Here is a 24,170-nt window from a genome sequence, read left to right as displayed (position 1 = left end):
TACTTCTGTTTATCAATATACACACGGGTTCCTCTAAATTACTTTTTGAACAGTGTTTAGGACGCTGCTTCGCTGTCCCGATGCAGCTGCATTATATTTATGCCTGGGCACGGTGCATGCTCATTGTTGTATTTATATGCTGTCATGGTGATGGGAAGACCAGCATGACTGAATTCCACAGCTCTGCTTAGCTCCTCTTACATGAGATCATCTGGTGAGCCTCTCAGTCCCACCCTGACTCATGCTCTGCAGCCTTTCCTCTCCCACACCAGCCGCACCGCCCTTCTCTTCGAAATGCAACAGATGCTGGGAACCAGTCCCAAAACACAATTTCCCGTCTCCATTTTTTTTTTAAAGCAGCCAGAAAATGAATATTTTGTGACACATTCGGATCTCTTTTGGTTTGAAGTATTTTGCATAGTGCGTGTGACTTTACTTCCTTTTTTCATACACTACTTATTATTAAAAAACAGACATGTTGTGATTTTAAGTAGACTGTTTATAGCTGCTGGGTCTTCATGGGTAAGGAGATAATGTAATCCTTCCTGAATCAGGTTTAAAAACAGACCCTGTGTCTGCACACAGTAATGAGATCAGTGGAAATGATATGGATTGTTGGCTTTGTATTCGTCAACAGCCATTGCTTTTCAATAGAAATGTCTTTGCTTACATCAAAACACCAAATCTGAAAATGTTTTACAAAAGTGAACAATCAGAAACATTGTAGTATCTTTCCTGCAGGTAGAAGTTCTGTACAATTTATACAAACACTTCTGATTGTCCTTTGAGCTCATGTGAAACACGTCTTCCTACTGTTCTGATAGCTGGTTTGAAGAGATACTCAAAGTTTAGAGTTGATCACTTCTTTTGGGGCTGCACGACATTAAGTGACCTTACTAATGTGACAGTGCTATAGTATTGCCATAACAATACGTTTTGAATAAATTATTATTATATAAATAAATTATAGATGTAAAGTTTTTTTTTTTGTGCTAGAAGAAATAGCAGTGCTCTTTCTCTTGCCTCAGATTTCCACCAGTTGTGATTGGGAGGTTTTTGGGGGGTTTTTTCAATCACATGTACTGACATTATTGTTTTTGGAGAATGTTCCTTGATATTGCTGCTTCTAATTTCTATTCTGTTGCTACAGATATGAAATGAAGGCTGTCAGTCAAATAAATTGTTTGAATTAAGCAATCACAATTTGTGAATTAGTTGCTTTTTTCATGTCATTTTGAAGTTGCAGAGCATGAATTACCGGTAACCATTTATAAAACTATAATTTACTGCGGCTCAGTCTTTTTCATTGTGTATAATTTGTGCAGTTTGATAATGATGCATTTGTGCAGCCCTAAGTGAAGCTGTAAATGAGAAAGCAGTTGTCAAAATTCGTAATAAAGCTCCTGTTAGTGGCTTTTCACACTTCTATTTGAAACATGTTGACTGGTGATTGTGCTACGCTGCTCTCCAGGGTCGCCACAGCTCATCACGTGATCATCATGTTTTTTAATTTGGGACAAGTCTTACGTCAGATGAGCTTCTTGCTGCAGTCTGAGCAGTCGGGGGTTAAAGTTCTTGTTTATGGACCCCAGCGGTGGGATTCAACCCTGCAAGCTATCTGTTACAAATGGTTTTCCAGGCATGGGAAGAAGGCGTATTTTAGTATTCCGGCAATGCTAAGCCATCTATGCTGCAGATTTCTCTCAGCAGCATGTCAGTGGGTGGGACATACTTACCTCAGAACTTGGTCAATACACCCTGTGACCTGAAAGAGAAAGAAAACATTTCTTCACACGCACAAATCCTGTCTACGGTGTGTGTGTGTTCATGTCCGTACCATGAGAGTGTATTCGTGTCCCATTAGTTGCCATTAAAGATTTCCTCCTCTCTCCTGCATTACTCTGCTGAGTGCCTTTATAGTGATACAGTAGCTTGTGTCTAGTAGCACTTTGCTTGCCTCACCTTGATCCTCCATTTGCTTTTCATCAAGGGTGTAAAGAGTTTCCGCGTCACTACGTGTGTGTGCGGGGCATTGTGTCTTATCTGAGTAGAGTTAGTGAGAAAATGTAAATAATGTTTTATCGGTACATGAATTGTCAGACATTCCAGAGTCTTTTCTTGGTTTTCATTCTACCTTTTTTGTCCATAAAAAGTTCAGGATGACTTGAAGAGCTGCTTTGAAGGTTTGGCAACCTGTTTCAGAGACTGAATTCTCTCAGTCACATACCACACATGCTGCCCTACCTGTCTGAGACGTCCGCCTCAAGTATTTTCACTCCATAAAAATGAAAACAATGTGTCTTTAACTGACTCCCCCGTATCACCACGCTCATATGTTTTTGATCACCGCCCGCCCAGATGCTGTGCTTATTAAAACCTTTAGGATGATGATAGCTGCACTGGACTGAGTCACTGTCTGTTGTTGTTTGTTTTAAGAGGCACTGTGAATGAATGAAACCTCTACAAACATGCAGCGTGGTGTTTGAGAAGAATATTCTGATAAATATCAGGATTTTAAGTAAAATCTTTCTTAATTCAACATTAAAAGCTTTTTAGATGTGCTTTTCTTTAATGTGATGTTTATCTATGTTCACCTTAGTTCAAAGTCTGTCTTCTATCATTTTTTTAACTATGTCCAATTCAAGAAGTAGCAAATCCTCACAGGAATAAGATGCAAACCCCGAACAGAAAGGCGCTCCAGCCGGCAATCGAACAGGAGATCTCCTCGCTGTAATGCGAGCACCAGCCACTGCATCTCAGTGCGTGTCTTTCCCTATGGCTCGATCAGCGGATTAAAATCTTACTCTGTACTTTGTCTTATGAGAAAAGACTCTGTAAACTATAATAGGTTGATAGGATTATGATGATGAGCACAGTTAATGTTATACTTGCTAAACATCTGTGTCACTATAATAGTGATCAGGTCAGCGACGTGTTATGTATCCAAACAACACTGTGAAACAAACTCACACAGGCTTTTCCCTGGATATTCAGTTTGATTTCTGTTATTGGGGGAAAACACAGCTTGTGAAAGAGCTTTGATGTTGGCCCATTTAGCCAAATGCAATTTTTCAAAATATTTTTAGTACAAATTGAATGAACATAAATCAGTGTGGAGTGCTATTTATGCTGACTCAGCAGTCTCTGTGTTTGGTTTTTAGTAACCTCTTTACATTTCTCTCTTTTGCTTGTTTGCGATCAGGATCAAAAGCTGATGTGCGTGAGACTAGCACTGTGCAAATGTTCATGTCTGGTCATAGTCGACGTTCAAGTACGGCCTTTTTACAGTTTTGCTGTTCTTTGAAAATACTCCAGCGTGTGGTTGAATGTATATGAATCTGCTGCTGCTCTGTGCCGCACAACCGTATCAAAACAAACCGTGACTCATGCCTGTGCTCATTGGCGTGTTTGTGACAGAAGAGATGTGAAACGGAAGCTGTTCAGCAGGAATGCTGGGCTGGTTGAAAAGTGGAAAGCTTTCCAGTCTCGTCTTTACGTCTGCTTTTTATTTCCCTCCCATATGAGGTCAAGAGGATTACATAGGCTGGATTTTGATTGCCGGGACTTTTCGACTCTGCTCAGAATGTGAGGATATTTTAGGAACCCTGGCAGAGCAGATTCACTGAAGGATGTACCAGATGCTCTCAGTCAGCTTTTGACAAGGTGTTAAATTAAAGTGCAGAACAAAGTGCTTTGTTTTGTCCTTCAACTGGTTGCATTTCATAAACTTTTGACGTCTCTTGGGTGCAATTCAATAACTCAATGTCAAAAACAATGACTTTCGATTGTATAGTTTGAATCTCCAAGAAAAGAAGCAGTTTCTTTTCAGTTGCACTGCAGGGAATAACCTTCCTTCGGCCATCTGTGTTGCGTGCTTGGAAATGAAGGATGTCACCTGAGTGGCACAGATTCTGTGGCCTGCTGTTGCAGGGGCGGCAGCGTGGTTTAGGGTTATGGCTATTTATAGCCGTGCACATGTGCTCTGCCGAGGTTCTCAAATAAGTGTCCTGGGCAGTCTGAATGCGGCGGTGGACACTTGGTTTGGTCGACTGGGGTCAGACTTCAGACCACCACAAAAGCTGTGTGCTGTCCCCTCAGTCACATGTCAAAATCTGCTGCTAAGTGGAAAGACATTCATTAAAACAAGCTCTTCACTTGCATATGTTCACATATTCTGCATTTAGGTAGAGAAGAACTGTGATTTAATTACAGTTATGACCAGGTTGTTGACCAGTTTAACTTCCTGTCTCTGTTCACTGGGGCACTAAGGCTTTAATGACTGCTCTTTCCGCACTGTGCTAGAGATTGTAATGTCACCAAGTTCAACTGTAACATGAGAAAGTGGTGGTTAGTCAGGCTTTATGCGTAATCCTTCAAACATCAACCCATTAAGGTCACAGGTCACAGACTGTTGGGTAACATATATTTTACACTGTTCCCAGGCCTCTAGCATATGCAAATTTTCAAGCCACCTAATTATATAATGTTCTCAGTGAAGTATCTGAAGCATTATGGGACATTATGTGCACTGTAATCTTGCATGGTATGTTGGTTGAATTAGTTATTAAGTTTAAAAAAAAGTATGTGACTTGAAATAACCATCATGCCTCTGTTGTTCATCATGTGAGAGATAATTAGCAATTACTAATCTGACAACAATGTTGTCATTCATTCACTATGAACTGTTTCATCTCAGCAGTGTCTTGTGACTTCATATTTGTTCACTTCTTCTAAAACAACCACTTCAAAAGTTGTTGGAATTTTTTTAATCACACTTAAAACAGCTGATATTAGATTTAGTCACACAGGTTTTTTTTTTTCTTCTTTAGTTTCATTTCTTTTACTTGAGAATATGGTCTCTGGTGATACTGAAAGGAAAACTTAATGTTGTTTCATGAGAAATCCTCATGTGTATTGCTAAGGGAATTTCCCCAAGCAAGTTTTTTTTCTTTCTTCAATAGTGAGTAAAAATATCCATCCGTTATGACATAAATGACAGAGAATCTTTATAGCAGACTTCTGTCCTGAACCTGATTGATGAAATAGTGAAATAACTTAATTCAGTAGTTGTAGTTGCAGAATGAAATTAGTGAGACAGTCTGTAAAGCTCATTTAATTTGTATTCTTTTGTCTATATTGCTCTCATATTATGACCAGAAGCACTTACTGTATATTTATTAAATTCAAGTATTTTTCACACCTACTTCTTGTTCTCCTTTGCTCCTCAAGAGGGCACCATATTGTTAAACTCACACAGGTACAGGCGTCACTTCTTCCTCTAACTCTTTCTCCTCTGCTCTGTTCTTCAGTTTGAGGTTTTACTGCCTGCGGGGCATAAATTATCCTGCGTTTGCTTCAATACCTGACGAGTGCAGACCGACGTCGGCGTGAATAAATACATTTCCCCGTCATCACTGCTCTGGTGTGTAGTACAGTAGCCTGCGCTGGCCATGTTTGATAGCTGTTAGATAAACTCATTTCCAGCTCCTGACCTTTGATCTGAGCTGGAGAGTTTCCTGGAATGCTTGCACAGCCAGTCTGGTGTTTCAGGAGGGGTTTATATATTATGCAGCGAGGAGCTTAGATGAAGGCATTACACACCAAATTGGTGTCCCGCTGCAGCGTCCTCTGCTCGATGCGATGGTGATTCAGCTGCACTGTGGAGTCAGAGGTACTGATGCAGCAGCTGCTTCGCTGCTGGGGACGGTTTCCTACTGCATCACAGTCTATTCCACCTCGTACTCGGGGTTATTGGCTCATTTTCGTTCTGTGTGTGATCTTTACGTTGGCCTTTCATGAGCACGTTATAACACAAAATCACATCAACCCATTTTCCAGTTCTCTGATGCTTTTACACAGACTCTATTTTTAGATGAACCAAATGCACAAATCTGCTGAGAATACAGTCAGAGGACTCTTGAGAAGCCCTCCTCATCCTTGAAATCCATCTTTTAGACTTCATGAATATCATTATATGTCAGAAAAGCCACATTGTTTGTTTGCTCAATTTAAATGCAAATCATGTGTTATTATTGACAGCTGGGTCATGTTGTTTTGTCTGTGACGGAGTGGTACGCTCACCCAGAAAGCAATGCTTCAAAGGAGAACAAAATGGCAAAAAATGATGATGGAGTGTATAACACAGATTTCTGCCTGTTTTACTATTATATGTTAGAACAGGTTCACACTTATTCTCTCTTGTAGAGCTGTAATAATGCATAATAGATGAAATAAAAAGCAAAATTCCAATAAAAACTGGACAGCTTCATGGTGCGATTGTTTTTTATTTTGTTTTTGAAATGTTATGTCTTTTATGAATGCTGTGAACTTCTGTATGACTGAGTTGTTTCTTGCGGTGTGAACACATTTGAGCGTTGGCAGCCGCACAATAGAAACATGATTATCTGGAAACTTGAGCACCTCTTGAAAAAAAGAAAATACCTCTCTGGCTCGTTTGTATTGCTCTAGATGTCATTGATAAGACGTTTGAAAAGGTGAAGCGATGGATGATGATAAACTGCGTCTGAAACAAAACCGTTGCGCCCGACAACTCTCAATCATCCTGAAGTGACCCAACATGGAACGTTTCACTCTTTAAAAAAAAAAAAAAAAAAAAAAAACACTTTGCGGGATTTTGAAGGCTGCTGTAAGATAAACACCAAACCGCATGGAAACCCAAATTAGCAAGTAGTCATGGAAAGCCTGACGGGACTCGTTCTGGATGCTTCGGTGAGAGAGGGAGTCACTGCTGCCCTAGAGGCTCGTAGGCAGCCGGGTAGGCAAGGCAGGACTGAGGAGACCGTCTCCGCTCCCTCAGTCGCTTTTCCACATCACATCTGTCTGCCTGACACGCTGACAGCACTCAGGAGGATGAAGAACCTACTGAGGACCGAGAGGGATTATAGGGCTCACCTGGCAACTCTCATGTGCTGCATGGGTCAGTATCTAACGCGCCGCTTCTTGTCATTTCTCTCAGAAATTAGACTTGCCTGTACTTGCGCAATGCATAAAATGTCCTTCAGCTAAATTTATTGAGTAATCAGTAAAAGACTGCGAAACTCAGCAGGCTGCCTGCGCTCCTGGTCGTCAGCGGTTTTGCCTCCCAGTCAGCATCTGGAGGGAAATAAATGTGAACTGGCTGGTAGACGTTGCTGCGATTGTTGATAATATGAAGCGTACACGTGAGTTTTCTTGTTCTTGCTGAAGAATATTTGGAGGAGTTGTGTCTGGGAGGCGTGGAAGCAGTGAAATGAGTCACAGAGGTGGTGACTGGACCGGATCCCGCTCTGCTCTGACGCTCGGTAGAGAAAATCAAGCCAGTTTCCACAAAGTGCTCAGAAATCTGCTGGAGTTTCTCCCTCCTCCTTCATGAAATGCGGAGTTTTCTCTTCATGCCGCTGGCCGATGGTTGCCATAGTGACACAAACACACACAAATGCCTGATCATGTCGTAAGTGCACGAAAGACTGATTTTATTTTGGCATCAAAGAAATGACATCATTTCTTTTTGGTACTGGGAAGCATTTGATTCTTCACATTTCAGTAAAACTTCAGTCTGAAATATCAGTGCACAAAATCCAACAGATGTACTCACATCACCTTTCCCAAATTCTTCATGCTATTTAAGCCCGAATGAGCTGTCATTTCACCAGGAAATGTTCAATCTCGCCTTTTATTTCAATCCCAGATCCACCTGAGTTTTGTGAATGAAGGCTTGCTGATACGCTGGTATGATGATTGTTCAGGCTCAGTAATGTTTGTACTGAGTCACTCCAGTTTCCACAGACCTGTAGCTCCTGAATACGAACTTTCATACCTGTAGGATTCTTCAGATCCAGAAAGTTCACAGTAATTTATTCTCTCTTGTTTGTTACTCGATGTTTTGACTGGTCCTCCATTGATTTTTAACTTTGTGCTCTAATCTTGGGAATGGATTAATGAACAAATAACTTCATTTAATGGGCTGCATGTTCTTCCTCTTTGCTGTCTGACAAAGTGTGTGTGTTGTGAGAAGATGTTAAGGATGAGCTCCAGCTTACTGTGACACTTGTCTGGACGATGGATGGGTGGATTTATTCTTTAAAAACTCAGACAATAAACTCCACAATCTTCATGTTCTTCTCCTGCATCTCTTAACATCTTTTGTCCAGTATTTTCACTTTTTCCTCAGCAAACATTTAAACCGTAAAACTGGAATCTCTCAGTCCATTTATAAACTGCTCATCTGAGTCTGTATTGATGATGAAGCAAGTGTGGACTTTGACACTTAAGTGATTTTTTTTTTTTTTTACTTTACATTGTAACACATATATTGAATTTTTGTTTTCTTCCTTCCCAGATGAGAGAGACAGAGTGCAGAAGAAGACATTTACAAAGTGGATTAACCAGCATCTGGTGAAGGTAAGAACCACTGAAGGATTTTTGCCATTTTTTTTTTTCTCTGTTAAATTTTACATCGATTTGATAAATGACATGCTGGTCTTAATATTTGTAACCTCCATGCCAAGACAAAACCAGAAACATTTAACTGTTATGAAAACAATTTTCCTGGAATGTGAACAATAAATAATTGTTAGAGTATTACTACTGTCTATGTGAGGTCTGAACAAGCTAACATTCCTCTCAATATGTGATCAAAGCTCGGTAAAAGTCATTCAGCATGACGAGGGCTGCGGATCTGTTGCACCAACAGGTTTCCATTTGTTGACTCAGGAATCCGAGACGCTCTCTGGGGTGTTTCATACGTCTGTGGAATTTAATGAAACGCTTAAGCACATGAGTCCGGACACGTCTCAGTTAATTTTTGTAAAACTGAAGCTAATAACAACATAAATTAGTGCTTCCAATGAAGTTTATATGTTAGTGATCATTATCACAATTAATGAAATTACTATTGTGTAAAAAAAAAATAAACTTTTAATTCTGTCGTGGTTCAAGGCATCACTTTTTTATTATCGATATTCAAGTTCATGATTAAAAAAAAGTACAGATATTAGACTTACAGCCAAATTGAAATTGATAGCAGAATAATTTTTTTTTTTTTTTAAGTAGAACTACACATTTTTTTATGTGCTAATCTCTCACTCACATTCTACTGTTCATTAGGTCTCAGTGTTGAGTTAAGTCACCTAGTATGACTAAAACAGTGCCTTAACCAGCGTCTGTAAATCTACAACAGACGTTACATTTATTTGAAAATGACAGCTCGAGCCTTGTACATTTGCTTTTTCACTCTGTGAGGTTATTTTACAGGCCGCCACTCACCCCCTCCAGTTCGATAACCCTGTTTTGGCTGGAATAAGCTCAGAGTTTGAATTGCATGACGTGGATGTCGTTCATGGTCTCACAAAAAATATTAACAATGAAATATTACATAACCTTGTTTTGTCTATGAATGCATCCCAGTTTTTGCATCCTAACAAAAAAATGATTGCTTATAGAAGATAATGAACTTCAATTTGATGAAACAGAAAGCTGTCAGTTGTAGTCTGAAGAAAATAGCTCATTTTAGCCTCAGTGTGCAGTGCATAGGGTTTCTATTAAGATTGTGTGAAGCTATTCATGGCCTGCAGTGGACCGCCCTCATGACCATGATGCCTCCTTATGTCACAGGCAGGCTGGAGGTACCATGCCCCTGTGAAATATGCCACCATAATCGGTCCAAAGTTTTTAGATTTAGTTGCATGCAATCATTTTCCAGTCGAAAAATAAGAAATTGTTACAGTAACCGGAGCTGTAAGACTTGGTGTACCTTCAGCAAAATGCTTGCAGTAGCTTCCCTTCACGTTTTAATGTCACATTTATTGGCAAAGAAAGAAGGAAGTGAAGCTCAATAAACATGCAATAAAACTGCAGATTAAAGCTAACGTGGATTAAGAAAAAACAAATCTCCCTGCTGTGGCAGTTTGAATTTGTATTAATGGTTTAATTGGAGGAATGTAAATATTTTCTCCCAACCGCATGCATTCATTGTCATATCCGCTTCGACAGACTTCACGCGCGGTTCGTGAAAAATCCGAGGTGCTGAGTAATTGTCGGGGACGTGCTGCGTTGACCCAATAACATCAGGGTGCAGGTCTATTTTGGCCGCACACAGCTGCGGCGGCTATCTGGGATTACAGCGCTGAAAGCCTTGTGTGAAAGCGGGTCAGCGGGCAGCGGCGTGATTTCAGAGGCGCGGTATTTAGGACAGGAAGGAGAGAGCAGCCTGCTGGAAGGTGAGCGCTTCGGCCTGGAGCTGCTGGAGTGTTTGGATGAGGCGTCGGGCTGATAAACAGCTTATGCTTCACCGGTCACAATGTTTCATGCTCCATTTACTTCACTTTAGAAGCCGTGGAAGGTCCAGATATTGATTATATTTCTGAAACTGATCACCAAACCGAATAATGAGAAGACTGAGCATAAAACGAATAAAGAATTACTGAGGTATATAAGATCAATTCAAATAGGTAAAGGTACATTATATTTTAAGCATCTGTACTTATATTTACTACGTTTATTATTCTGTAGTCAAATTATGTAACTAATGATTGAACGGCAAGACTGTTTTTAAACATGAACTTTAGAATGTTTTAATGGAATTCATTTAATTTGTTGTTTTTACACAGAGTTAATTGTTAGTATCTGATGAAAAATAATGATACAACAAGATGACTGATAACTTGTGTCATATCTAATGATTAAGTATTATTTATAATGTATGTGCACATGCTGTATGTGTGCATATGAACATATCACTTCTACTACCACCAAAAAAACAAGACATGAACTTTTTCTTAATGCTTTTACGCATGTATCTGCACCTTCCACTTCTGTGTATGCCACAGATCATTTTTTCATTTGTTCTCTTCCTGTAATTGCAGGTACGAAAGCATATAAACGACCTGTACGAAGACTTGCGAGATGGACATAACCTGATCTCACTGCTGGAGGTTCTGTCTGGAGACACGTTGGTGAGTTCATGTTTTTTCTTCCAGTCTCAGTTTCTTTTTTTGTTGTTGTTGTTGTTTAAGAGATGAGAACTTTGAGACTTTCAGATTGATTCAATGTTTTTTTTGTTTGTGTGAACTTTTTTTGTTTTTATTGTCCCGAACAATTATCCCTTCAGAATTTCTCATTCATGCCACCAAGGTGTGAATTACAGGACTAACTTTTGTTTTTACATCCAGCAAAAAAAAAAAAAAGACTTTCTTTTCAGTTGTAAGGAAGCTTCCAATCCTGTCATTCTTTCCTGATACGTTTGGTGAAATACAGTAAACGTAGCTGTATTCTCTGGATTAGCCGTGCTGTGTATGTGCTCGCAGATGTATGCAATATGAAAGAAACCAGTACAGTTCGCCTTTTCTCTTGCTTATTTTTGGATCCAGCCAGTCATGACAGGATTTGTTCCACAGTACCAGCAGAGCCGCACACATGTCAGAGGAAACAGGGTGTAAAAACGGAGAGTTTGGTAGACGAATGAATGAAGTCTTTCAGTGAGACAAGAATGTAAACACATGAGGGGAAATGTGTTGCTGCCTACTGGGATTGTTGGGAAGATCATTAAGTCATTAACAAACTTGCTAACCAGCTTTTTATGCCGCTAATTTCTGCTCCAGGCAGCCGTAAAAGTGAATGACACAACCTGTTAGATAAAGGGCAACTCATTATGTATCTGAGCTGGGTATGTGCTTCATTAAATGCTGATTAAAAAAAATAAAATAAAACAATAACCAGTTCGCACATCTCTTCTCATTAAAGGTTTTTCATGATAGTATTGAGACGCTGTTTATTTAAATGACTTTTATCAGAAAGTATTTTCATCCAAAGTTATGCTAGCTGTTTTTAGACAAGTTATTAATAAAGGCAAAAGCTCTAAGATTTGTGATGAACATATTTTAATATAAGCTTAAAAAATCGGCAGAATAACACAAAAAAAATGTCTCTAAACTCTTGTAATGCCTGGATATTTTCCTCCGTGGTGTCTACAAGTCTGCCTGAGATGGTTTAGTCTTGCTTGTCAAGTTTCCAACACAAGCTTGATTAAAATGGCCTAAACCTTTTGGGAATTGCTCAGTGGGATCTACTGTATGTGATGAGTTGGTATCAACATTTAAGAACCGGCATTTCCCCACGATTACCGTATCGTCACTAAAACTGAGAAATGTCGGCAGAGACAGCTCCCACAATGTGATCACAACTGGAGTCAAATAAAATTTGGAAATACCCAGAAAAATGTCCTGAAAAACAAAGAGCTTCAAAGCTTTTGAGTTACTAATGTAGGAAAAAGTGACCACTGACTGTCCAACTGATTCATTTAGTGCGATATAATAATATAATCTGCTTCGATTCGGTTAGATTCCCTTCAGTAGTCATACCAAAAATTTGCAGCAGCAAAGGGAGGAAGAGGACATACCCAGGAGGACAGAGTTAGAGAAATGAAATATAAAGAAATATAAAGCAGTAATAAAAGTATGTGTTTGCTGTTGATACAATGAACTATGTTTCAGAAAGAAGAAATACAATTGAGGTGAAATGATATTTTAACTATTTCTAAATCAGATGTATGCACAATCAAGTAAAAGTGAAAGTGTGTGTCGCTGTTTCACTTCGCCAGCGACGGGCCGTGATGTCTTCACTGTCACTTGTGTCTGTGTCAACATTTCTTTCATTGACTTGGTCCGTTATAAAGCTGTGAAGTCCCCTGAATTGCATGCCTCCCTGGGCGACGGCTCCCAGCAGCCCCCCCCCCCCCCCCGGCTCAGTGTGACTAACATCCACCCTCGGAGTAGAATTCTGTTTTCTGTTTACATCCCACTCCATCTTCTGTTCTCTGCTCTTTGACCGTTTTGTGTCCATTGTCTTAACTTTCTTTGATTTGGCCGCTGTGTGTGTGTGTGTGTGTGTGTGTGTGTGTGTGTGTGTTCCTTTTCTCCCCCCCCATGTGTTGCCTTTTCGGTGATAAGCCAAGGGAGCGTGATTTTCTGAAGACTTTGCGGTTGGTGAGTGGGACAGAAGCATGTGCAGTTGAGCAGCATGGAGACTCGTTGGATGATGATAAGGGGGTACGTGTGGCTCGCCCCCACTCCCCACCCCCACCCTCCCCCCCCCCCCCCCCCCCCCCTCGTAGAAAACTAATTCAGAGCGTGCTGTGCACCTAACAGCAACGTAGAAAGCAATCAAGCTGCAGGGTCTGTGCTTATTGTCCTTTTTAAATAATCGCTTCAGAAAAAAAAAAAAAAAATCACAATTTCTCTGTGTGATTGTGAAATATCATTTCCTTTTTCCCAGAATTAGATTGGTCTTTCTTTCTGCGCTGAGCTGTGTTTCCATCTGAATAAGAAGATGCAACGTAAATCTTTCTTAATGCAGAAAAATGAGCACATGATTCAAAGACCCAGGCCGTTCACCCACAAATTTACTTGGGAGGCTTTTTAGTAGCATAAAGAAGCAACCTGACAAAGAAAAATGACACACTGCTCTCAGAAAAGCTTTTAAAAATGACTAGAAATCATATCAGAATGAGTCCATGACGCTTGGGTCTTTATATCCATTTGACTGGCTTTGCGCATCGCTGAGTCATACAGTGAGATCTTTCCAAACCTATTGATCAGTTGGACATTTCTCCTTTGCTGGCTTGTTAGTATCTTGCTGCTTAAAATCCTTAAGTAAAGGAAGGTTTTTTTTTTTCTTTCCATTTTCATTGAGATGAACTGGATTCATGTAGGAAAGCTTTTTTTTCTGCAGCAGTGTTGTTGCTTGAATGCATTTTCCATCTCATTGCCTCATGCTGTGGCCTTTGATTGTCCGTAAGTGTTTACGATGAGAAACCGTCTCCTGGTGCACTTGATGATATTAACATCACATCAGATTGAAAGGTAGTATGGTTTTTCTTTTCCAGATTAGGATGCTTGATTTGTTAAATCCTACCCAGAGCTGATTTCTAGAGGTGGGAATGTTTGAAAATGTTGCAGGATGGTACAGTCACAGTGTGCACAGTATGAGTGGGCAAACGCCTTCCGTTGTTTTGGGTCCAGATTGTGTGTGTTTTTAGTCTTGACCTCACCAGATCAGCGGGTAAGAACCTAGAAGCATGCCTTGTGTCCTTCACGCTACTAATTTGAATTATTTTCAATTTGTCCCTCGATAATGGCGAGAACCTGATTAGCATACGCGGTTCCTGTTCCCTGTGTGTGTCCACAGCCTCGGGAGAGGGGGAGGATGCGCTTCCACAGACTCCAGAATGTACAAATAGCACTGGACTACTTAAAAAGGCGGCAGGTGAGGACCCTTTCAGACATGACACTTACATTAATTAGAAATGATCACACTTTGGCTTAAATGCAACAAATAAAAGCCCATTTAAAAAAAAAACAAAAAACAAACATAATACATGTTTGCAGCTAAATTTTATTTTTGGAGTCACGTGAAATTACAAAGAGTGTCACAAACAATGAGCTCATTCCCCTCCAGTGTTGAAATAAAGGAATACAGACGTGAGACGTCCGACACCACACACACACACTCACACACACACACACACACACACACAGATCACAATGCAGTTCCTTTGCCACAAATTGTAATTGCAGCATTTGAGGAGTGCTGAATACAAATCCCATCAGTGGGATTTTAAAGTGGTTTGATTGCCTCCCCTCCCCCCGCCACGCTCAGGAGGAGAAGAACAACACAGCCCGGTTGAGCCGCGGCCAGATGTGACGTAAGGCCTGAGACAAAGGATTCATAGACGGTCACATGAGTTGTTGTGTTGTTGTAGCTGCAGCACATCCATGTAAAACAGCCCAACCGTGTAAACGTCTCCCATCTCTCCTTTTTAGCTGAATGATTACTGTTATTCCAGATGATTACATCCACAGAGGAAGATTACATCATTTAGTTACTTAGACTTTACACTTTGCTGTGTGTTTTTTTTAATGGTTTATATAAATCATGGAATTAGACCCACATAGTTCCCCACACTGATATGTGGTAGATTTAACAGTACTTACAGATTTATGGTATTTAATTGGTTGGAAAACTACTGCTTAGGGTTCACCTCAGTCCCACACAGCAATCACAGCATTCACCAGATAAACATGACGATGCTGCCACCTTGTGGCGTGTGTGAAATGGCAGGTGGGAGTCCAAAAAGGTTAAACAGATCTACACACAGTTTGCTTTACAAGGAGAAACTCCTCTGGGAGTCCCAAATTAAAGCAGCCAGAAGGTTCATCGGGTTCTTTAAAAGCTGCATAATATTGTAATTTCTCATGTATTGATCTTGTGTTTTCTATCACCAGGTCAAACTTGTAAATATCAGAAACGACGACATTACGGATGGAAACCCAAAACTGACCCTGGGGTTGATCTGGACCATCATTCTGCACTTTCAGGTCAGTTTTGACCTCAAACTTTTTGTTTTTAATATTTTTCAAGTATTAATGGGTCACACATGGAGCGACAGTGAAAGCATTTCTGTTTTATTTCATTTAAATCTAAATTCCTTTTCTCTTTAATTACACGGGACTGATCGTTGGTCTCGTCCTTTTATAACTGACGTGTGCATCATTTTAATACCACTGAGTTTCAACACAGTGATGCTTGTGCAACAGAAACACTGGCAGGCTCTGAGATTGAGTTACATAATATTAAAAGGCCCCTTGATTAGTGTTCATCAACTGAGTTCACACCCAGGAGCTGGTGTTTATGCTTTTAACCACTGGGTGTCAAAACTGTGCAAACCTTCATCTGTGTTGGGATTTGCATCCCAGCATTGCATTTGCATGATTGCCATCAGGTAGTATTGGGAATATGCGTTATTTTAAATGCTTTGGAAGCTCTTTTTTTTTTTTTTTTTGGTTTGTAATTTGCACGGATTGCACTTTATGTAACTAGTTGTTTCATAGCAATATTTAGTCTTTCTTTCACTGTTTTTTTTTCTTCAAAGAAGAATATTTGCATTGGGCTGTGAACTGTATGTCAGTAAAGCCATGCAGTGGTATGCACCTCAGATCTGGGCCGAAGGATTCAGAGATGTTTTGCGCTTCAAACTGAGCGACTCGTTTCTTTTAGGTGTCTTTAAAATGTTCTCTGAAGTGAATATTTAGTAATTTATTGCTGTTACGTAAATCTTGTTAAGTGGCTTAGTGTTGTGCGTGCCCGGACTCTTCAGGTGTCCGCTAAACTTGACTGATCCTTTGCAGTTTTTTTATTTCTTTCTTTCTGTCCTCTTCTGCTCTCAAACTGTCTTTCACTGGATTATAAATGTCTTTGACACATGCCACATGTCAGTCAGAGACAGGAATATGATTCACGCATTAGCCCACGTCTATCAAACTCTTGGCTTTAAACGAGGTGGTTGTGCTCATCATCTCTCGCATGCATTTGTGTGACTAATGCGCTGGATGGATTGAGAATAGCAGCTAATGTAGTTCCACCCGGATTCAAACTTGCTGACAGGTAGCGTCTGTGTCTGTGGCGATGCCAACACCTGCTGCTGTCAGTCTCACGCAAGCCCTACAGCGGTCGATCCAACAGCGAAGGACCTGTTTCTTCTTGATCTGGAAGGTCACCAGGGCATTTAAAGAGAAAAAACTGAAGCTTCAGTCACATAATACACCTCTGGCTTTATTAAATAACCAGCCCCGACAGCACACTGACATGAACGTTACATGCCTTCATATGATTAATGGTGCCAGAAGTGATCAAAAACTGTTTTAAGGACAGGTTGTTTTTTTGTATGCATGGTATTCTGACAGCTTCAGGCCATATTTTTATGTATCTTATATAAACGTTTGACCTCAGAGTGGGCTTTTACTGTAGTTCTTCTGACTTTGTGCATCTTTTTAATCATGCTCTTGCAGGCAAATGTGGATTTTGTTACACAATGCAAGATGTTTCATGTTTATCCTGTTCTGTATTTTTCTGTTGGACGTCTGGTCTGGAGAAAACCAGAATATGATGTTTTATTCACGTTGACATCGTGTTGATGTGCAGCTATCAGGTGTCTCACGTCTCGGTTGCTTGTTGGTGTCGGAACTCTGTGTTTTTTTAGTTAGTCAGAAAGCAAACATGGTGCTGTATTTGTTATTACAAAGACGGAACATTTGTCTTTACTCTGTTAATCCCCGTGGAAGTAGACTACCTGCTGCTTCATCTCACTTGTGTTCCCTCTCTCAGAGCCTGGTCTCCTGGATTAGTTTTGATGCTATGGCATAAGGGCACAATATTACAGTTTTTTTTTTGATGAATGTGATCAAATATTGTGGAAATGTTGTGACCAGGTGGTCATTCAAACCTTGGTTGTCATAGTGAATGTCTCATACGACTGATGGAAGCTACATCTCTCTGCTTTATGATTGTTTTTGGATTTTCTAGCTATTGTAAATGGTGCAGTAGTTTTAGCTCAGAAAATGTGCCAAATCCTGTCAGTGGCACCAAAAACAACAAAAGGATTTCTAGCAAATGATAGCATAATAATTTTCATTCATTTCATTCAAGAAAATATCATCATAACTTGCCAATAGTGCAATGAAATATATGAACCAATTTTCAACAACATTTTGGCAATAATGTACTGATTTATCAAATGATGCAATAATTAAAGAATCATTTCAAATTGTAATAACTGCAGCCGATATTGGAAATGAGCAAAATGATTGTGTTATTAACCATTATTACATTATTTTTTCACTAATAACCACATATGCACCTAACAGCATGGATTTCTTTCCTGATGACAACAAATTATAGATACTTGCAGGATCGTTCTACCAGGATTAGGAGAAACCAGTATGCTGTCGTCTGAACGGTATTTGCTGTGTTGTGACCTCCAAGAAACTTCAGTGGTGGTCATACACTGCAAGCGAAAAGTAGCACACAGTTATTTTTAGCAGCGCTGTGTGGTGACTTTATTTTTACTCTTTTACATGCCTCTTATATGTGTTTTTTTTTTTTTTTTTTTCGCCTCGTCATGCAAGTATTATTAGATTCCACTTTCCTGGGGTCTCATTATGTGGATTATATAATAGTTGTCATGGTTTTATGTGGTGAATCACTTCCTGGTGCGAGCGTTAGCCCCCTTGTGAACTGCAGTGGTGGTGATCTGTCCAGATAATGGTGTTTGCTTAAACCGGGGGAACTTAAGCTCCACCTCTGGCTCGGCCATTGTGCGGAGCTCGATTAATAGACGAAGTGAAAGCACTTTGGCTGCTCAGCTTGGATTTGCCTCAGCGTCGCCCGCTCTGGTTGACCGACGCCGTTCTGCTTTTCAAAGCCTCTGTTGACCGGCTGGGACTCTGCCTGCTTCACGCAACCGAACATGCTGAGCCAAAAAAAAAAAAAAAAAAATCCCACAGCTGAATAGTCGGCCTTCGAGCAGCATCCCCTTGCAGTGTTAACGCCGCTTTCCTTCCGTCTGCCCGCAGATACAGTGCGACCTGGTTACACAAATATCAGGAAAAGGAAAAGAAGGCACCGTGACGTGCACATTTGTGTCTTGAGTAAGCAGACTAGAAACAGGTCTGTCCACAAGTCTTTTCCTTTGTGTTGCTCAGCTGAGCGCCGTGAGCACGTGGGCCACGTCTGCGTGAGCCTGCATGGCGTTTGTGCTGGATTAGCAAAGCCAGAGAAATGTTTCAAAGGTCAGAAAAGATTCCTGTGTCAGAGGAGAGACCAGAGAGAGAGAGAGAGGGAGAGAGAGAGTGAGTGAGTGAGAACTCCAGAGTGAGGGAGAGAGGGAGAAAGCCTGACCGGTTCGTAGCAGTGAGTCAACAAAAGTAAGAAGTCGACTCCCGTCAGAGTGGAACGAGTTGCTTGTTTGGCTGCCGAGCCGCGACTGCTTATTTTGTCGGCGTGTCAAAATGGCTCTCTGTCAGTGGGATCGTGCTTTTTTAGAGCGCGTCGGATACTTTGCCTGAGAGCAGTCCACAGCTGGGAGCTCAGCACTGTCAATGGATAATACAGCAGGCCACTGACAGTCATGGGAAACATCTGCGGGTGTGTTCGGGGCCCTAAAGAGGAATGCTACGTTGACCCTAAGAAAGCCCCCCTAAAGCCTGAATCCAGAGAGCTTAAGGGTCGCCGGTATTTTCAGAGAAAGAAAAGAAAAACTGAAAGCTTTAAACCGGCTGGATCTGTGTGGAGTCCTGGAAGCGAGGCCATCGGCAACAGCGAAAACCTCCTAAACGTCCCGAATTGTACCTCAGAGGAAAACCAAGCGGAGCTGGATGAAGCCGTAGCGGTGGAGGAACCTCTATCCCGGCAGGGCAGCATCAGCAAAGGTGTTTATGTTGGAGAAGTACCTGTTTTAATCCTCAGAGATCCTTCTGACAAACCTCTCGGCACGAGGCTACGGTACAGGGTGAGGAGGTTTTCCACAGAGCAGGAGGACGGCGACAGCAGCAGGTCTGCGGCGGAGGGAAAGCTGCATGGCATTAGCTCAACTTCGAGAGGTGTCCCAGCGAAGGACGGGCTGCTGGTGAAGAAGCTGCTCCGGCGCCAGTTAAGGAGGGCCGTTAGCTTCGGAGCCGTGGAGCACATGTTACAAACTCTGAGGGGGAACGACAAACCTGGAACCGAGGAAACGTTTGCCAGGATTATATGGGGATCTCAAGCACACAGGAGGAGGAGACGGAGAGCCCACACCTGCTCTGGTTACGTGGAGCCCGCCACATGTATCTCAACACAGCACGAGGTAAACCAAAGCTGTGTTATTTATAGCCGTGATAAAGATGACACACATTAGACTGAGGTATAAAGTAGACTTTGGTTTTTGAATGAAAAATCATTGCGAAATACGGATATATCTTTATATGTGCTAAAAACATGTCATAGCTCTTTATACAAGATCATCTAAAATTATCCATCTGAATGTGGCTTCTGATTTCTTTGTCCACTCTTGAATGCATCGATGTTGCTGCAGTGCTGGATGTGCTACCCTTGCTTCTTAATGCCATCAAAGCAGTTTGTAGAAACTGTGAGAGATTCTGCACGGAAGCTTTGAGAGAAAGATTGTCTATGTCGTCTTTGTTCAGTTCAGCTGTGTTGCTGCTCAGGTCTTCATTTTGTGTTCTGGCTGGATGGACTAGAAGCACCGTGTGTTGTTGGCTGCAGGCCTTTGAGACTCCAGGTTGATCTGTGAAGTGGACGGTGATGTGATGGTTTTCAGTGCCGCACCACGAAGAGAGAGTTCCTACTTTGATTGGGACAGCGCTGCGTTGTGTTTTCATGTTTTCACTGTGACTGCAGACAGTTTCTCCAGCTTAGTCCCACAGTTCTAAAGCATACATTTCAGATTACGTAGTGACTCTAATTTGGCTGAAGATAAGTGTGTGTATGAGTTTCTCTTTCTGTTTCTCTGTGTTATCCTGAACTGGACTGGCTGCTGGTCCACCGATCAGCCTTCATTTTCTCTAATGTCTATTCCTGGATCGGGCTTCAGCTCCCGATAAACAAATGAGTGTTAATAAATGAATAAGAAAAGTCATGATGTTTCATTATATGATGCTGTTTTTTTGGCTTTTTTCCATCGCTGTGTGCTCTTTAAAGAGTAACTGAAAAATACTTGGGTTTTTTTTTCAGTGTTTTTCTAAAGTTAGAAATAATCCCAACACCTGTTCTTCCCTTGATTTAAATTTCCTGAAAGTGAATAAGTTTTGAACTCATTGCAGTGTGGTTTGATTTTTTAATGTAATATTCAGATTGCTGTCAGCTGACAGTCTGCGTTGTGGCTCTGTTTGTTTTACGTCACTGATCTCAGCTATAAACCTTCAGCGCAATGTATTACCTAACTCTGTTTGACATTGTTGGAGTACTGTTGACATTCTGAATGTGTGAACAATGACTGGACCTTATGAGAACACTGAATGTGTCCTGTGGCGGACTGTTGACCTGTCCAGTGTCTACTCTGCCTTCGCCCTTTGTTGGGTGACATTTGCTCTGGTGCTCCACAACCGTGAACAGTGTCAAGATCGATGGATCAGTAATGATTAAGTATTGCTGTTATTGACAGTGTACCTAGCAATAGATCCAATATCCATAAATTCAGAGATTAGACGTTCACTGTGACTCATCACTTTCCGAGCATCAGATGTAACACTGGGCATTAAATGTCTGACTCATATTGTGATGGCTTTACAAATGAAAGAATGATTATGGAGTGGTGGGATGTATTGATTGAAGAGTAACCAAGGTAATATGTATGGGCAGAAAAAGGGTTTAATTCTCTGACTCATGTTTGGAATCGATGAACATGAAATTATATTTAAATATGTCGCCGTTTCTCCCACTCCCTCTCCCTGTCTCTGTTTCTTTTTCTTTTTCTTCCTCTTTTTCTTTTGTTTGCCACAGATCTCGGAGATCCACGTAACAGGGGAGTCCGAGGACATGACAGCGAAGGAGAGACTGCTGCTCTGGTCCAAGCAGATAACAGACGGCTACGTAGGCGTACGGTGTGATAACTTCACAACCTCGTGGAGGGATGGAAGGCTATTTAATGCCATCATTCATAAATACAGGTACTAAACCAAGCGCATATGTTTTATTAAACCGAGTCATTGAAATTACGGTTTCGCTGTGTATTCTGGTTTTGATAGCCCGAAGATCACACTTCTCGTTTTCCTGCGTTGCTTCTTATCAGGATGTCCTGCCCTCATTGGTGTTGCCACACAGGCCTCACGAGCCCGTTTGTTCTTTCTCTGTTTTTTTTTTTTCCTGCTGCAGACCAGATCTGATCGACATAAGCAGTGTGTCGGCGCAAACCAACAGGTCGAACTTAGAGCAAGCGTTTTGTGTAGCTGAGCAGCTGGGAGTGGCCAGGCTGCTGGACCCTGAAGGTGAGGAGTCGGACCTCACATAGCAACATATATGTAGTTTAACTTTGTGACGTTTTAACCACCTTTGAGCACTAAATCATTTACAGCGAAGGTTCAGTTTTGGCTTGAGGTTTAATTCCTCAGAGTATAGGTCACTGACTCGTAAAAGTTTTTTTTTTTTCTCTCTCTCTCTCTCCGTTAGACGTTGATGTTCAGTCTCCCGATGAAAAGTCGGTGATCACGTACGTCTCAACACTGTACGATGCCTTCCCCAAAGTACCCGACGGTGTTGAGGGGATTAATCCCAACGTAAGTTGCTGACGACTGTCCGCAAGTGATTCCATGTGTGGAACTGCTGAGCGGGGACTGACTGCTGCTGCTGCTGCTTTTACTCTGGACAGGATGTTGATATCAAATGGGTGGAGTACCAGAACATGATCAAATACCTCAGCCAGTGGATCAAACACAACGTGGCCATAATGTCAGACAGATCATTCCCCAACAACCCTGTAGAACTCAAGGTACAGTATCACACCAAGCAGTTTTTGTTCGTTGTTGCTATTATTTTTTGATGTCTTGCTATTGTTAAGCCCCATTTGACAGAATCTGGATATAATGTCTAAAAGATGGAGGATAATGACTTCAGATCATTCTAATGTATTATATAATGCCTCTCTGCTGAAACTGAGACTTAAAGTGGTATTGACGGCTATAAAAAGAGGGCTGCAGCATCCATTTCCCGTATAAAATCGATAAGTTGAGAACAGTGAAGGTGCTTTCATGCAGCCCTTTAACAGCCTATGAGATAGTACTCATAATTGCTTTAAAATTTAAATTCTTTGTGGTGTAATTTTTTGCAATATCCTTTTTTTTTTTCCCTGCAGGCACTTTATACACAATATCTCCAGTTCAAAGAGCATGAAATCCCTGTGAAAGAAAACGAGAAAACGAAAATCAAAAATCTCTACAAAATGCTTGAGGTATGTCCGTGTAAAGACTGGGACTGTGGAGCCCTGATGAGATCTGGATTATCCTGCAGGTTGTAGTAACATATGTGTTCTCGGTGGTGTATCTGACAGATGTGGATTGAGTTTGGACGCATCCAGTTACCCCCGGGTCATCACCCCAACGATGTCGAGAAGGAATGGGGAAAATTAATTGTGGCTATGCTGGAAAGAGAAAAGAGCCTGAGGCCGGAGATGGAAAGGTATGTGGAGCCTCACAGCATGCTTCATTTGACCTGGTGGCCCAATACATTGGGAATGAAAAATACAGTATAATCTCTGTAATTTCTATACACATATCTAATAATCACTTAATCTTAGGCTACTTTGACTTTTCATTCATGTGACAGATTTTGTTTGACATGCACAGGGATGTAAATCTGAAATATTTTAGAGCTGAAAATGACAAGGCACAAAGGAGCAAGCATTACAGTATGAGTCTGCATTATTATTTTCCAGCGGTGGTTTAGGTGGAGTCTTATTACAAGCTCGCTAATGTCTTTACTGAAACCAGACACTCGAGTCAGTGAAGCATGTGTGAGAGTGATTTACCCCATTACTATGAAACTCCAAATGCATGGGTGCATAGACAGATAGAGCCGTACATCCCTAGATGTATGATAGAAATATGTCCTTAAACATGAAGGCAGGTTCATTTATGAATTAAACAAAAAAAAAAAAAGGCTTTTAGTTCACAGTAAATATCGACCTCTTCCCAGTGAGGTGCAGTCAGGAAGAGTATTGATATGGATTACGGTGAGCTTAAAAGACCAGCTGATTTAAAAGCCTCTTGTCGAGGGAGCAGAGCGATCCATGCTCTGGATGGGTGTGGTCTCCTTTGACGTTGTAGGATGGGAGGCCATGGGGTCCCAATGCTGTTTCCTGCCATCCTCAACACTTTCTGAGCAGTTTCCCAGCTTGAAGCTTTGTAGTTTCTAAGCCAGTCAGGTGTGTAGCTGATCTATACGACTCTCTTTAGTGCTTCTTTAAATAGCAGAGGAGACTGAGAGGGGAGGTGAGCTCTGTTCATCCGGTACAGAAAGTGCAGACACAGCGTTTCTGGATTACTAGTAAGCTGTTATTTTGCGTGTGATAATAGTGCTTTTTCTTTCCATTTGACGACTGATAAAGTGATGTTTGAGCTTCTGCAGCACACAAAGAAACTGCTGAAGAATGATGTTAGGAAAAACAAGACCGATCTTGTTTTTGCACAAACTTGCACACAAGTTTGAACGGTGTCTGTTCTGTTTCCGTCAATATTGATTTGTGCTTTGTATTGCTGGTTTCTGTGGCAACTGAAATGTCCCTTTTTGAGCTTTTCTGTTGACAGAAGTTTAGAAACGCTGATATTTTGATTCCTGCATTCATGGTCTTA

The 24,170-nt window shown here is 41.1% G+C and overlaps 1 protein-coding gene across 2 annotated transcripts in view; it reads left to right on the top strand.

Moving 5' to 3' along the window:
* dst (dystonin) overlaps positions 1-24,170 on the top strand; it is a 98,700-nt gene that overhangs the window by 10,768 nt on the left and 63,762 nt on the right. The window contains exons 5-15 of one of the 2 annotated variants that reach the window (XM_030106091.1): positions 8,339-8,400; positions 10,863-10,952; positions 12,945-13,043; positions 14,182-14,259; positions 15,279-15,371; positions 21,328-21,494; positions 21,700-21,812; positions 21,994-22,100; positions 22,193-22,312; positions 22,676-22,771; positions 22,871-22,998. In XM_030106091.1, coding sequence (XP_029961951.1) covers positions 8,339-8,400; positions 10,863-10,952; positions 12,945-13,043; positions 14,182-14,259; positions 15,279-15,371; positions 21,328-21,494; positions 21,700-21,812; positions 21,994-22,100; positions 22,193-22,312; positions 22,676-22,771; positions 22,871-22,998 — 1,153 coding nt within the window. The remainder of the gene's footprint in view (positions 1-8,338; positions 8,401-10,862; positions 10,953-12,944; positions 13,044-14,181; positions 14,260-15,278; positions 15,372-21,327; positions 21,495-21,699; positions 21,813-21,993; positions 22,101-22,192; positions 22,313-22,675; positions 22,772-22,870; positions 22,999-24,170) is intronic. The other variant, XM_030106092.1, reaches the window with a different exon arrangement.

Source organism: Salarias fasciatus, chromosome 13 (assembly GCF_902148845.1).
Source record: "Salarias fasciatus chromosome 13, fSalaFa1.1, whole genome shotgun sequence".
Lineage (NCBI taxonomy): Eukaryota > Metazoa > Chordata > Actinopteri > Blenniiformes > Blenniidae > Salarias > Salarias fasciatus.
This window is presented reverse-complemented; position numbering and strand designations above follow the sequence as displayed.